General features: G+C 42.5%; 1 protein-coding gene across 1 annotated transcript in view; it reads left to right on the forward strand.

Annotated features, from left to right (window-relative positions):
* The first annotated feature begins 833 nt into the window (after positions 1-833).
* LOC126195598 (sorbitol dehydrogenase-like) overlaps positions 834-17,114 on the forward strand; it is an 82,991-nt gene continuing 66,710 nt past the window's right edge. Inside the window, exon 1 of the mRNA XM_049934224.1 lies at positions 834-1,001. Coding sequence (XP_049790181.1) covers positions 834-1,001 — 168 coding nt within the window. The remainder of the gene's footprint in view (positions 1,002-17,114) is intronic.

Raw genomic sequence — 17,114 nt, forward strand, 5'->3', positions numbered from 1 at the left:
TCTCAATAACGCGCTAACGTTTTAAGTTAAAATTTATCTCGCATACTGAAGTGTATGGTTTCTTTCAGTCACGTGTTTTGATATGTTGCCGGTCTCGATGTTGTTAACAGGCAAAAAACGTAGAAATTCTCGATTCGTGGGACGGATGAATTACGTATATGCGTAATTAAGTCTGTACGGAACCTTCGGTGCCCTAGTCCTGCTCGCACTTATCAGGATTTGTTTTCTAGTTTTTCATTTTCTTCATCACTCGAATTTCTTTGACCACACTGCAACCATCCGTGTCACCTAACCACAGTGTGATATGATATTATTGCCGTACACTTCCAACAACTCAGCGCGGATGGTTGCAGTGTTTTTTTTCTTCTCAAATCAGGAAACCAATGACTCCAAGATGCTTTGGCAATGGGCTACGTCGTTTTGTTGTGGCCTGTTGGTGACATGTTATGGTGTTGATGCTATTTACCAAACCTCCGTGCATAGTTATACTTTTATGACTTAATATGGTCCTCCAGGAGGCTACTAATGCCTTTTTTGTAAGCACATCTCGCCAAATATTTATATAATATTTTATGTTTGCAGCATATAAATGAAAATGGCGAAGGCAATCATGGCTCTGCAATGACTACTGAAGAAGACAGTCACCTTGTATTTTGAGACGTCAGGAGGAGCACTACTTCATCGTGTGTGTAAGGGTAAGTGTCGAGGTTTATGTACTCCTTAGATACTCGTTAATTCTGTAATCAGAGTTATCACGTCTAGGTGCTTCATATCCCCCGCGTACACGAGCGGGCTGAAAATCGCTTACCAACGCAGAACCGGCAGAAATCGAAATGCTTCGCCTGCTTGCGAGATGCGTGCGTCCGACGGGATGGCCGTTCCATCTGACGTCCGTCGCCTGCAACTCTTCGTGCAACTCTTCGTGCAAACCTCAGCAGAAGTGTCCCGATCCCTGCGATAACCTCGCCGCTGTACTCTGCGCCCCTAAGGATCTTCGCTTGGTAAGTTCATGCAGCCACGTTCGCCGTGGCTGTGAATGCGGTGTACAAGGCGTATCACCTAAAGCGTTTGTTACTTTAAACATATCGGCGTTATTTCATCTAAATGGGAACACGGTAAAAATATATCGCAATTTAAAGTTTCATCTAAAATCGTCTACTCTGCTTAATAGTTCGAATATTTAATTATCACGGCATAGCACACCAAACAACCAACAGATGGCGTTGCTTGTTGTTTAACTCAGTAACAAGTATTTTTCGGAAATTTGGAGACCGATAGAATTAAGCGGCGCTATCTTATATTTACGAATACAAACTAACAGCGATTTTGCTTGGCTAGGATATACAGATTCACTAATTTCGGTTTGCTGTATTAAAAACATAGTGACGTTGCTTTGCTTCTTTCGATATGTTTTATTTATGTTCTTTGCTACGAAAAAGTAATTTATTTAGTTCACTTTGTCGTTTTGGTGCCTACTCACAACATTTTGACTTCATTTATTTTACTAATAAAAATGCCTATAAAACGGTCAAGTCTTTCGCAATACACCAGAAAGGCAAAAAACTGAAGACTATGTGATTTTAAGATTCCAGTAAGACGAGACTTGCTGCGGCTTCAATACACCATGCCTTAATTCACTCTTTGGAAATGCCTTCCGAAAGCGAAGCATGACGTAACTCTGATCGAGCGCATCATGCATCATCTCGCCCCTCAGAAGCCTTCACTCCCACAGAGCCTTAAAGGTACTACTCTAAACGTAACATCTTATATTTTGACAGAAAGTAGCGCAGGCGAGAGAATTTTTGTACCCCGAATGTTGTTTATTCCTAACAATTTACCATTTAGTTTTAAACGTGTGCAAGTCTTGGTAAGCTAATGTTATGCTGTGTCCACAAACAAAGCAAGAGGCTAGAAGCTGCGTGTTGCTGCTGTGGGCCTTAGTGCAGTTGCTTTGTGCATGGCTCTTTCCCATGTTACTGAAGCAAATAAGCTCTTGCCTCATGTTTCCATCACACTACTATACACTTTGGGCACAAAGAAGCTTGATAAGTTATAAATAAATTGCGAACATACGAAGTCTCAGGCACAGCTACAAATAAATAACAGGGCAAGACATGGTTCCTGACCTAGTAATTCTAAATAATACTTGACCGTGTGAAGTACCCAAGATAAACAATACTAAACTTCCAACTGCTTAATACAGATTTCTTTCTTCTTCTGATATGTATTATCCTGAATTTTTCCACAATTTTTTAATTTTAATGTTATTTTGTTACACACTGGCTTTGTGGGAAAAACGAGGTTTATAGTGATACAGAATGTTTATAATCTACTGCAACAACCAGTTACAATTTGCTTTTGGCTTACTGCACTGAAAAAACACCGTTACCTTTTTCAAATATAGCCATCCAGAGTCAGACAGTTTGTATTTTTTCATCAGAAGTTGGGTACATTGATTTACAAGTGAGTTGTCTTGAAATGACCACCTGGATCATCTGATTTCACCGTCATTCGCCATCGAATAATGTTCACGATAATATTGTTTTATCCTATTCACTCACAATGATCTCAGTTTTTATTCACGTTTGTTGGGCAACAAACTGAAAGTCTATCATTTTAATTGTTAAGTATGTCGTTCTAAGCCTGACTAATAGGTCCTGATAACAGTTGAATAATTCTCAGAACTACAGCCAGATTACGAAACAATAACTTGAAGTCACTTATTTGTCACTTACATAGGTTTCTTAATGGTCCTGACCCATCTCCAATTAAAGAGACACCCCTTAATCAAGTCATTATTGGCAGTGGGAGACGAGATGGATTATGCAATGTAAATCAGAATGCAGAAATTAAAATGGTTAAAATTACAATAAACATCTTAACGATAACAAATGACAATTAAGGAAACACGATGAGCAACGAAAGGAAGGAAAATGAAACTGATTGAGCGAAATTTTCAGATAAAAACCGATTATTAGAATTCTTCTGTTTGCTGTTCGCTACTCTTTACTGCTTAGGCATGTTATGTTTTAATTATCATATTAATTTAAATAGTCTTACAGAAAGCTTTTGATAATGTTGACTGGAATACTCTCTTTCACATTCTAAAGGTGGCAGGGGTAAAATACAGGGAACGAAACGCTATTTACAATTTGTACAGAAACCAGATGGCAATTACAAGAGTCGAGGGACATGAGAGGCAAGCAGTGGTTGGGAAGGGAGTGAGACAGGGTTGTAGTCTCTCCCCGATGTTATTCAATCTGTATATTGAGCAAGCAGTAAAGGAAACAAAAGAAAAATTCGGAGTAGGTACTAAAATTCATGGAGAAGAAATAAAAACTTTAAGGTTTGCCGATGACATTGTAATTCTGGCAGAGACAGCAAAGGACCTGGAAGAGCAGTTGAACGGAATGGACAGTGTCTTGAAAGGAGGATATAAGATGAACATCAACAAAAGCAAAACGAGGACAATGGAATGTAGTCGAATTCAGTCGGGTGATGCTGAGCGAATTAGATTTAGGAAATGAGATACTTAAAGTAGTATAGGAGTCTTGCTATTTGGGGAGCAAAATAACTGATGATGGTCGAAGTAGAGAGAATATAAAATGTAGACTGGCAATGGCAAGGAAAGCGTTTCTGAAGAAGAGAAATTTGTTAACATCGAGTATAGATTTAAGTGTACGGAAGTTGTTTCCAAAAGCAATTGTATGGAGTGTTGCCACGTATGGAAGTGAAACATGGACGATAAATAGTTTAGACGAAAAGAGAATAGAAGCTTTCGAAATGTGGTGCTACAGAAGGATGCTGAAGATTAGATGGGTAGATCACATAATTAATGAGGAAGTATTGAATAGAATTGGGGATGAGTTTGTGGCACAACTTGACTAGAAGAAGGGATCGGTTGGTAGGACATGTTCTGAGGCATCAAGGGATCACCAATTTAGTATTGTAGGGCAGTGTGAAGGGTAAATATCATAGAGGGAGACCAAGAGATGAATACACTACGCAGATTCAGAAGGATGTAGGTTGCAGTAGGTACTGGGAGATGAAGAAGCTTACACAGGATAAGGTAGCATGGAGAGCTGCATCAAACCAATCTCAGGACTGAAGACCACATGAACAACAACATTAATTTAAAAACTAAATAAATCTCCACTTGTTACTAACGACTCCCTTAGTACCCAGCGAGGTGGCGCAGTGGTTAGCGCACTGGACTCGCATTCGGGAGAACGATGGTTCAATCCCGCGTCCGGCCATCCGGATTTAGGTTTTTCGTAATTTCCCTATACCGCTTCAGGCAAATTCCGGAATGGTTCCTCTGAAAGGGCACGGACGGCTTCCTTCACTGTCCTTCCCTAATCCGATGAGACCAATGGACCTCGCTGTTTGGTCTCTTCCCCCAAACAACCCAACCGAACTCCCTTAGTAAATACAGGCCTTGTCACCATTCAGATTGTAGAGTCAGCAAATGAAACGCAAAGCAAATTGATTTCAAGGATTCACTATGTAGAATCTGCGACACCACACAGAGAAAACAAACTGAACCGTAGTTTGTCCACGCATGGCGCTAAAGAAGTGAATGGCATGCATATTTCATTAAGACGATTCACTAAACAGAGTTTTGGAAGCATTATTATATTGCATCCATCAGATGCAAATACAACATTTACAACGCAAATTTAAAACTATATTAGTGATTTAAGAAATCATGTTCTATTTTGTCATATTCTTCATGTTACACAGTATTACTTAGATTCCGAATATTTCTCATTGTTCTCTTTTTACAATATACCAGTCAAACTCGCGGCAAATATATCACCGCTCCAATACTAGGGTGTTCATCAGTAAAGATATTTCATTTCATTCTACAAAGTTTTTTTTTTTATAATGTCCTCTTTGCGCCATTTTACAATGATATTAGAAAGAATCGTTCTTGTGAAACACAACCACCCCTTTATTCTTACGAAGTAATGAATGCTATCGACAGGGAATGGGAAATTGATTCCACATTTTTAAATTTCCAGAATGCTTTTGACACCGTTTCTCATAAGCGACTTCTAATTAAATTGCGTGTCCGTCGAGTATCGTCTCAGATGTGCGACTGGATTCGTCAGAAAGGTCATAGTTAGTAATAACTGACGGAAATTGGTCGATTAAAACAGAAGTAATGTATGGGGTTCCCCAAGGAAGTGTTATAAGTCCTCTCTTGTTCCTGATTTACGTAAACGATTTGGGAGACAATCTGAACAGTCCTCTGATACTGTTTGCAGATGATGCTGTCATTTACCGTCATATAAAGGCATCAGATAATCAAAACGAATCGCCCAATGGTTTAGACAAGGTATTTGAATGGTGCAAAAAGTGGCAGGTGACTCTAAATCACGAAACGTGTGAGGCCAGCCAAATGAGAATTAAAAAGCATCCCCTAAATTTCAGTTATTCGAGACATCACACAAATGTACATGGTGTGAAGTCAATTAAGTACTGAGGAATCACAATTACGAATAAGATCACATATATAACGTTGTGGATAAAGCAAACCGAAGACTGTGATTTATTGGCAGAACACTTAGGAAATGTAATAGGTCTGCGAAAGCGACTGCTTATACTACGCCTGTTCGCCATCTTCTGGACTAGTTCTGTGCGGAGTGAGATACGCATCAGATAGGATTGACGGAGGACACGGTAGAAGTTCAGAGAAGGGAAGCTCGATTTGTATTATCACGAAGTATGGGAGAGAGTGCCACGGATATGATAAACGAATTGGGGTGGTATTGATTAGAACAGAGTCGTTTCATGCAGCGGCAGGACCTTCTCAGCAAATTTCAATCACCAACTTTCTCCTCAGAGTGTGAAAATATTTTGTTGGTGCCCACCTACATAAGGATAAGTGATTATTGTCATAAAGGAAGAGAAATCGGAGGTCACACGGAAAAATTTAAGTGTTCGTATATCCCACGAACGGTTAGAGAGTGGGACGGTGGAGTATAAGCTTAAAGATGGTTCGATGAGCCCTCTACCAGGCACGTAATTTTGACTTGCTGAGCAATTATATAAATGTAGTTGTAGGTGTAATGGTTGTCGCCGCAACTCGCTATCACACGCCTTATTCTCTCCCCCCTCCTTCGCGACAGTTCAAAACAAGCTGTTCTTCGAATTTTCTCGATGTCCTCCGTCGGTCCCATGTCGCACAGCGATATTCCAGAAGATGGTGGATAACCGTAGCGAAGTAAGTCTTTTATTAGCTTTGTTGGACCTAAAGTATTTTGCCAATGAAACACAGTCTTTGTTTTGCGTTTACCACAACATTTTCTATATTACTTTCCCAATTTGAGTTATATGTAATTGAAGTCCCTAGGTATTTAGTTGACTAGTTAACCTTTCATTTTGTTTGATTTGTCGTCTAACCGGTACTTCACGCAATTTCTTTTGTACTTGCGTGAAGGAACTCATAATTTTTATTGTTCCTTCCGCGCGCTATAAGAGAATGGAACAGTAGTGAACTGTGAAGGTGGTTCGATGAACACACTGTCAGGCACTTACATGTGATATGCGGAGTATCCATGGTGATGTAGATGTAGAATTCCCACTTTCCGCGTTACGTAGGTATCTCGTCAGGCTGGCGGTAAACGACATCACGATTCCAGAATGAGATTTTCACTTTGCAGCGGAGTGTGCGCTGATATGAAACTTCCTGGAAGATTAAAACTGTGTGCCGGACCGAGATTCGATCTCGGGACCTTTGCCTTTCGCGGGCAAGTGCTCTACCATCTCTCTACCAGGAAGTTTCATATCGGGGCACACTCGGCTGCAGAGTGAAAATCTCATTCTGGAAACATCCGCCAGGCTGTGGCTAAGCCATGTCTCCGCAATATCCTTCCTTTCAGGAGTGCTAGTTCTGGAAGGTTCGCAGGAGAGCTTCTGTAGGAGACGAGGTACTGGCAGAAGTAAGGCTGTGACGACGGGGCGTGAGTCGTGCTTGGGTAGCTCAGATGGTAGAGCACTTGTCCACGAAAGGCAAAGGTTTCGAGTTCGAGTGTCGGTCCGGCACACAGTTTTAATCTGCCAGGAAGTTGACATCCCGATTCTCTGCTATATGGTTTATGTAGCTTAAGAGCAGTTTTACGAGAAATACACAGTAACTTTGGCTGTTACTAGATGACTTCCTGTATATCACCACGAGCTGTGATTTTCTTGATAGGAAATGACGAATCAAGTCGCATAGCTGAGACGACACTCCATAGCCGCGTAGTCTGTTTTACTAAGCGACTATCCCAGTGCAAGGCCAAACCAAAGTAGCCTCTGTAACTGCTTCCAAGTGAAACAAAAGTTTTATTTTCATATTTCAATACAAATAGTGACCGAATTTAACTATATAAAATCGTGAAAAACTGCTTACGCTAAAGCGACAAAGAAACAGGTATTAGGCATACGTATTTACTATAGAGATACGTAAACAGGCAGAATACGACCCTGCAGTCGGCAACGCCTATGTAAGACGACAAGTATCTGACAATGTTGTCAGACCGGTTACTATTGCTACGAAGGCATGTTATCAAGATTTAAGTGAGTCTGAAGATGCTGTTATGGCACACGAGCGATGGGACACAGCATCTCCGAGGTAGCGATGAAGTGGAGATTCTACCGTATGACCATTTCACGGCTGTTCCGTGAATATCAGGAATTCGGTAAAACAACAAATCTCCGACATCGCGGCTGCGGCCGTAAAAGATCCTATAAGAACGGGATCAACGAAGACTGAAGAGGATTGTTCAACGTTACAGAACTACATGCAACCCTTCCGTAAAATGCTGCGAATTTCAAAGCTGTGCCATGAACATGTGTCAGCGTGCGGACCATTCAACGAAACATCATCGATACCGGCATTCGGAGTCGCAGGTCCACTCGTGTACCCTTTATGACCGCACGACATAAAGCTCTATGCTCGTCTGGGTCCGTCAACACCGACCCTAGACTGTTGACGACTGGAAACATGTTGCCTGGTCGGACGAGTGTCGTTTCAAATTGTATCGAGCGGATGGATGTGTACGAGTATGGAGACAACATAATGAATCCACGGACCCTGCATGTCAACAGGGGACTGTTCAAGCCGGTGGAGGCTACGTAATGGCGTGGGGTGTGTGTAGTTGGAGTGATATGAGACCCCTGGTACGTCTAGATACGGCTCTGACAGATGACATGTGCGTAAGCATCCTGTCTGATCACCTGCACCCATTCATGTCCATTGAGCATTTTGATACAGACATCGTCCAGAAGTGCTAGAGTGGGTTCAAGAACATTCTTCTGAGTTGAAGCACTTCCGCTGGCCACAAAACTGACCAGACATGAACATTATTGAGCATATCTGTGATGCCTTGCAATGTGCTGCTCAGTAAAGATCGCCACCCCTCGTACTCTTACGAATTTATGAACAGCCCTGCAGGATTAATGGTGTCAATTTTTTGCTCCAGCACTAGTTCATACATTAGTCGAGTCCATGCCTCGTCATGTTGAGGCATTTCTGCGTGCTCACAGGGGCCATACCAGATATTATGCAGGTACCAGTAGTAGGGAGTTGGGGTTATGAGGACACTTTTGATATTAAATTGATATGCAAATTAACCAAATTTATCAATTAATCACCTCCACCCCCATCCACACCGACGCACCCTCGCTCACGACCATGCCCACTCTAGTCCATGGATGACGTCACGTGTTTTCTCAGCTGCACGTGTGCCCCAGCCCCCTCTAGTTCACACTCCCCTCCCCCACTGCCCTCCCCCAAACTACCCTATTGGCAGAAAGTTCGAATTTTGGTGGTAATTTCAAATTTTGGTGGGAATTTCTTTGTCCCAGGGCTGCGTTGACAACCCAAACCACCCACACCCCTCCAAGAATTGGCGGAAAATTAAACTTGGCAGTACCTTTCCCAGGACTTGAAACCTAGTCCTCCTGGGTAGAAAGCCCAAGAGTACCCACACTGACACATTTAAACCACCAGAGGCGCTTTGAATTGATTGGACATTAAAAATGGCTGGTTCCTTTCTGGGACTTGAACAATGATTGTACTGGATGGAAAGCCCATGTGCACACCCTACACATGGAAACTATCCAGATGCGTGAGAGGAGGGTTAGGTTAGTGTACTTTATTTATTTTTGTCGGGAAACTACCACAAAGATCGATCCTAATAACATAATTAATCACAAATATCAGGCCTAATTACACAATCATATCCATAGCGCTACTCAAGGATGGCTTAAAATCGCAATACCACTCAAAAACTGCCGATATGATACAACTGGTGTTGTCCGGCTGGGGAAAAAAACTTCGCAATACCACTCGAAACTAGCGACAGACACACTCAAACTCTACCCTACACCTACAAGCTGGCAGGAAAAAGGCTGAGGTGTAAGGTACTACCTTTATTCCATTTGGTGGGAAATATGTTCAACTGGCGAGATGCAGGTGTTGGACAGAGAGGAGTTTAAAAAGTGTATTACTTGTAAGCATACAGCATCTGTCGTTTTTTGACGTCCGAGTTCGCTACAGATGTCCGCTCAAAAACCATCCTGCAGCCCAGGTAGCCGAAGCCAATACATGCTACCACAACTGAAGAAAAAAAATGTGTCATAGTTCCAATTACACTTCGAAATTGTCTTGAAAAAACCAGCACTTGTAATGAACGGGTCATCAGGGGGGCAAAGGCTTCTTGAAACAGCCAGCTGCTCTGCCTACCACCTCACGGAACGGGCAGGCCACCGTCCGCACTCGGTTATCCACCACCTGGCCGCTGCTCGCTGCCTTAAGGCGACGGTTCTAGACAACAGAAAAAGGAAATTTAGTAGCATAACCCAAACCATCCAGAAAATACACCAGATGGCTATTTCAAAAGTCGGCTGCTTGTGAAACAGAAAGCCACCACCATATAAAGCGACCGCTGCCCCATGCTGGCCTCCCTCAGACCCATGATAAATGACTGCTGTCCCCACCGAAGGAGAACCGCGTCTGTTAGAGAGTTGGCCCACCATTCTGTGCTCGACATAAACCTGACTCCTATAATAAAGCAACTATTAAAAAGAAAACACATTGGCGACCATAATAAATGTCCTCTTTTCACGAAAATAGACAAAGTCCATTTTCTTTTAGTTTTATGAGCAACATCGGTATAGTTTTTACTTTCGGCTGCAGTTGCACCTCATTATTTTGTGACGTCCAGCTAAGTTTACCGACACCGATTACAGACGGTCAGCGGAGACATGCCCACCCGGCGTAAAATCAGGCAACAGCAAAAAACTTCTACTATTTTTATGCGAGAACTACCGATCACCACAGAATGTCCTCGTTATTTCGAAACCATGTGGGTAAAATCAGGAAAAAAAGAAAATTCGACTATTTTGCTGCTAAAATTATGGATACCGCAGTATGTCCTTGTTGTCTCGAAACAGTCAGCAGAGTAAAGAAAAAGCGAGAATTTAAACTCCAAAGAAAAAAAAGTAATAATCTGTATTAAGCAATTTCTTTCAGCCTATTGAACAAATTACACGACCTGAGATAGTCCCTTCCGTTCAGTGTCTGTAAATAATCTGTCATATACGTGAAATGACATTAGAGAATACAATCTTTCATGCCATTAGTTCACATGTCGGAAGAAACACAATCATTTTACATTCGACAAAAACAATCTATAATCCAAGAGAACATACCTGTTTTGTACACTATGACAGGTCCCTTTTACCAGTGCGATGCTATATAACAGTAACGTTCACGAAACGAATCGTTACGGCCTGTATCGCCCTGTGTAGGTGGGAGAGAGAAATTTCGAATTTCGTTAAAATATATCACCACAACGAAAAGAAAGAAAGAAATTCTTGTCAAGGATCATTCCGTGGTGACCAAGCTAACTCTTCCACCCAACAGGCGGCACGTCATTGATATAAGTTTAATAGGCTAATTAATTAGACTGATCATGAGAGCAACTTTGCGTGGCGAATAATTAATTTTTCCAGAAGTTGGATTACACTCGCCAAGTAAGTCAGCTGGGAATGAATGAAGGGAACACGATGTTCTTTTTGAGGAACGCTATTGAAAAACGGTATCTAAAGCTGATAACAGAGGGATTCTATAGCCCACAACATTTATTTCACGTAAGGACTGCACTATTAAAAACACAATCATAACGTCTGTGTTACCGTCTCGCAGCATAAAAAGCGGTCTTGAATCTACAGAGGCTCACATGAGTCGCTGATAGTGTTACGCTTTCAGGTAGAAATGCTCTCTCTGCTTTGGAATCAAGTCTATCCTTTCTACCACACACTTGCATTGTATCTTGTTGAGACGTCTTTTAGTGGTTACAGCCACTGGTGAATCATATTCGCGCCACTCTCCTATCTCGAAACGAGTCCCTTTTTTTTCCGAACCTTTCTGCTAAAGATACCATACACCAAGAACTCCAGTGCTGTATTTTGACAGTCCTTCTGCATCTTGTAACTGCTCCAAAGTCTCTACCCTGCCCCAACTGCAGCTTAGTCTATGTGATCGTCCCAATTAAAGTGTGTTCTGTTACAGAAGTCGGAGAGCGTTATATCTAAGATCTTCTGCATCCTGTGGGGAGACAGGACGACCTGAGTTAATGTGACAGGAGCGCATGTAGATCAATCAGTGGAAATCGGAACATGGTGTCATAGCTCCGCCAACCGTGTACAGTGTGTAAGGCAGGCGTCATACGAAGATTTCTGATGCAACACGATGTAGTGAGCAGTTACGGTGGTGTTTCTTGTTGGGAAAATTAGGAAGACTACACATCATACATTGCATGGAGGAAGGACACAGATTATGCTACTGCATTGCGACACATCCCCAATCAACATACAGGTAGTCCGAAGGAGATCTGTGTCTCTCAGCGTCCATTAAAGTCTAACATCCAAACATATTGGGCGATCCTTTTAAATATACATGTACTGGTTCATTGGAGCAGGTGGTTCGTGATCGAAGTCGCTTCCACAGGCCTGTGTAAAGTTTCATCACCTGTTATGTAGGATGACCAACAGACTATCAATCACACGAGACGGTTCCTGCATTGCTCCTTTATAAGCACCCTAATATATTTTTATTACCGTTGTAACACTCCCAATCAGTGTACACCGCGATACACTGTTTTTTCTACCATGACTTAGAGATCCGTATCAGCTGATGCTAAACCGACATTAACATGTTTCTATCCTCTGCGTCTCACAGAAAGCCGAACATCACATGGCATAAGCTATACAGCTACCACACCACAGGCTGGTAGAAATGAAACACAGACACAATGTTTCTCATTGACAAAAATGTGGAAGACATCGCAACATATGGAAACTGGAAGTGTTTGCAGTATTGTAGAGCACTTTCAATAGACATCACAAACAAATACCGTCTACATGCAGGCATTGAGCACATATGGCGATACTTTTAAATATACAGGTGTTGCTCCATTCGAGCAGGCAGCATGTGATCTATGTTGCTTGCACAGACCTGTGTAGTGTTTTATCGTCTGTACTGTACGAGGTCCATCTCCCACACATTATCAGCTGCAGGAGGGGGTCCCTATTTCGTCGTTTGATACCCCGGTTTTTCTGCCGTAACACGCTTTGTGCACATAGATATATTTCTTTTTTTCTTTTTTTTTTTTTCTTTCGCCACAACTTCGACGTCTGTGTCAGGTTCTAAACTGACAGTAACACGTTTTGGTCCATTGGCACCCCCAGAAAACGAAACATCGTACTGTGTGATTGAAATAAAAGTCAGTCACAACATAAGGAATCTGGAAGAGATTTGAGGCATTGTGGAGCGTTTCCAAACTGCTGTCCAAATGTGATTGACGACCTCTACATTTAAACTCATCATTCACAGTGACAGGATAGCGGATGATGCTGTGTTCCACTTGAATGATTCCTCATTTGCTGCCATACACGCGGTCACTTTTTTGGTATTAGCCATCCCCATAAGTTGTTGCCCCCTCCACCAAGACTCTTTCTCCATCTCAAAGATGCGGTGTCAGTCAGTCATTATGTGGTAATCAACAGCGTACCAGTGGATGGTTGGGATGGAAAGGACGCCATCGATGTACTGTCATAATAAGCATCATAGTTAATAATCTGATCAATTTTAGCAATTTTATCGTAATTTCAACACCCACCAATGACGCAGCAGCATGCTTAGAAATGTTCCTACATGAAACGTGGAATGTAGCGGTCTACGTTTGGTCAGCTGCTGGGAGCGTTGGTCAAAGACAATGCGAGGAGATCTTTAGGTCTCTAGATTTGTCCTAAGAATGCCCTGTGACTCCCATCCACATACAGAAAGATTGTATATTATACACTATGATCGAAGTGCTAGAGATATGTAGGTTCCTGTATGCTATACTTTGATGATGTAGATGTTTGAGAATAAACAATGAATGGACGTACTGTATAGTCATATACTCGTATGTACATTCACGATGGTACTCGCAAAGTAGTGGAAGGACAGTCTAGCGATTATACAGCAATTACTGAACATGCTGCCGCGATATTGGTCTGTGTTGAAAGTACGATAAAATTGCTAAAATTGATCGCACTATCAATTATGATGCTTATTGTTACAGTACATCGACGGCGCTTTTTCCATCCCAACGGTCCACTGGCACGCTGTTGATTACGACGTAATGATCGACTGACATCGCTTGTTTGAGATGGAGAACAGGGTCTGGGTGGAGGGGGCACACCTTCCAGGGATGGCTAACACCGAAACAGTGATCGCATGCATGGCAGCAAATGAGGAATCAGTCAAACGGAACACAGCGTCATCAGCCACCCCATCACTATGAATCATGAGTTTAAATGTAGAGACAGTCAATCACATTAGGGCAGCAGTTTGGAAACGCTCCACAACGTCTCAAAACTCTTCCAGTTTCCTTATGTTGTGACTGTCTTTTATTTCAATCACCCAGTGCATGGGTGTGTTGTGGGATCAGCATGAGGGCCATCACACCACCAATTTTTATTTGAAGGCCCGCAAGCATAAAAAATATGGTTCAAATGGCTCTAGGCACTATGGGACTTAACTGCTGAGGTCATCAGTCCCCTAGAACTTAGAACTACTTAAACCTAACTAACGTAAGGACAGCACACAACACCCAGTCATCACGAGGCAGAGAAAATCCCTGACCCCCGCAAGCATCACCAACATGATTTACACCTTGTGATGTCTAGTTTTCTGGGGCAGCCAATGGACCAAAACGTGTCAATGTCAGAATTTGACACAGGCGTTGAAGTCGTGGCGGAACAAAAAGAAATGTATGTACGAGGGGGGACCCAAAAGAAACCGGATTGTTGTCATAAAAAATTTATTGATGAACCTTTTTACAAAATTACTTCAGTCACCTTCAAAATACTCTCCATTACATGCCATGCACTTCTCAAGTCTCTTTTCCCACTGTTGGAAGCATGTTTGGAACTCTTCAAGTTTGATACTGTCCATTGCCCTTTGCGAAGCTGTTTTTACCGCCTCCACATCGTCATAACGCTCCCCTTTTAGCGCTTTTTTCATTCGTGGAAATAGGAAAAAGTCGCACGGGGCTAGGTCCGGCGAATACGGAGCGTGGGGAACGACAGACCACCTCTGAGATGCCAAATAGTGGGTCACTCGTAAGGCCGTGTGTGCTGGAGCGTTGTCGTGCTGCAGAAACCAGTCATCTGATCGCCAAGTTCCGGGCGTTTCCTCCTCACATCTTCTCGCAGACGCCTTAAATCATCCAAGTAAAAGTGCTGGTTAACAGTCTGGCCAGGGGGTACGAATTCCCGATGCACAATTCCACGAACATCAAAAAAGACAATGATCATCGTCTTCACATTTGACCTCACCTGCCTTGCTTTTTTTGGTCTGGGAGAGTTGGGAGTCCTCCACTGGCTTGACACTTGCGTGGTTTCTGGGTCATACCCGTAACACCAACTCTCAACCCCTGTAGTGACTTTGTTCAAGAAGTTTGGATCACGTGCAATCTCTGTTTTCAAGTCCTGACACACATTCATGCGGATGGTTTTTTTGCTCCTGTGTGAGAAGGCGCGGAACAAATTTAGCAGCAACATGTCTCATGCGCAAATCCTCACTCAAAATCGGCTGGCACGAGCTCCAACTGATTACTGTCTCTGCTGAAATTTGGTCGATCGTTTGGCGACGATGCTCGTTGATCTTTTGGCGGACTTTTTTTCTCCTTATTTCGCGATGTTGAAGGGCGTCCAGAACGAGCTTGGTCTTCAACACACATCTCACCACGTTTAAAGCGCCCAAACCAATCGAAAACCTGTGTGCGGCTCATAGCGTCCTCCTGAAGCATTTGATGTGTCTCCGTTGCAGTTTTTTTTTTAAAGCAGGAAACAAAATTTCACACACACTCTTTGTTCTTTTAAAGTTGCCATAACGACTTCGCAGAGGTAACCCGCCAACAGTCAGAGAAACACAAAACCACACTTTCACGTTCAGCTCTACACTGACGCCGTCTGCACAGCTGTTTCATGAAGGTCTCTACTAACACCATCTATCTCACATTAGGGCAGCAGTTTGGAAACGCTCCACAATGTCTCAAAACTCTTCCAGTCTCCTTATGTTGTGACTGTCTTTTATTTCAATCACCCAGTGCATGGGTGTGTTGTGGGATCAGCATGAGGGCCATCACACCACAAATTTTTATTAGAATGTCGATGTACTGTAACAATAAGCATCATAATTGATAGTGCGATCAATTTTAGCAATTTTATCGTACTTTCAACACAGACCAATATCGCGGCACCATGTTTAGTAATTGCTGTATAATCGCTAGACTGTCCTTTCACTACTTTGCGAGTACCATCGTGAATGTAAATACGAGTATATGACTATAAAGTACGTCCATTCATTGTTTATTCTCAAACATCTACATCATCAAAGTATAGCATACAGGAACCTACATATCTCTAGCACTTCGATCATAGTGTATAATATACAATCTTTCTGTATGTGGATGGGAGTCACAGGGCATTCTTAGGACAAATCTAGAGACCTAAAGATCTCCTCGCATTGTCTTTGACCAACGCACCCAGCAGCTGACCAAACGTAGACCGCTACATTCCACGTTTCATGTAGGAACATTTCTAAGCATGCTACTGCGCCATTGGTGGGTGTTGAAATTACGATTCAATTGCTAAAATTGATCAGATTATTAACTATGATGCTTATTATGATAGTACATCGATGGCGTCCTTTCCATCCCAACCATCCACAGGTACGCTGTTGATTACCACATAATGACTGACTGACACCGCATCTTTGAGATGGAGAAAGAGTCTTGGTGGAGGGGGCAACAACTTATGGGGATGGCTAATACCAAAAAAGTGACCGCGTGTATGGCAGCAAATGAGGAATCATTCAAGTGGAACACAGTATCATCCCCTATCCTGTCACTGTGAATGATGAGTTTAAATGTAGAGGTCGTCAATCACATTTGGACAGCAGTTTGGAAACGCTCCACAATGCCCCAAATCTCTCCCAGTTTCCTTATGTTGTGACTGACATTTATTTCAATCACCCAGTACGATGTCTCGTTTTCTGGGGGTGCCAATGGACCAAAATGTGTTACTGTCAGTTTAGAACCTGACACAGATGTCGAAGTTGTGGCGAAAAAAAAAAAAAGAAATATATCTATGTGCACAAAGCGTGTTACGGCAGAAAAACCGGGGTATCAAACAACGAAATAGGGACCCCCTCTTGCAGCTGATAATGTGTGGGAGATGGACCTCGTACAGTACAGACGATAAAACACTACACAGGTCTGTGCAAGCAACATAGATCACATGCTGCCTGCTCGAATGGAGCAACACCTGTATATTTAAAAGTATCGCCATATGTGCTCAATGCCTGCATGTAGACGGTATTTGTTTGTGATGTATCAGAAAAGAGCTGCAGTCAAAATTTATTGGGTGAAATTAGCGGAGCTTTTATAGCTGGTTAATTTTCTGTGCTGGATGGCACAGAATAATGATGAATGTTTCGGTGATAGACATCAATGAATCCTGAGGGACGCACATCTGCTTCGAACGGCAGTACCTGTATGATGTTGAGT

This window comes from Schistocerca nitens, chromosome 7, assembly GCF_023898315.1.
Source record: "Schistocerca nitens isolate TAMUIC-IGC-003100 chromosome 7, iqSchNite1.1, whole genome shotgun sequence".
Classification (NCBI taxonomy): Eukaryota; Metazoa; Arthropoda; class Insecta; order Orthoptera; family Acrididae; genus Schistocerca; species Schistocerca nitens.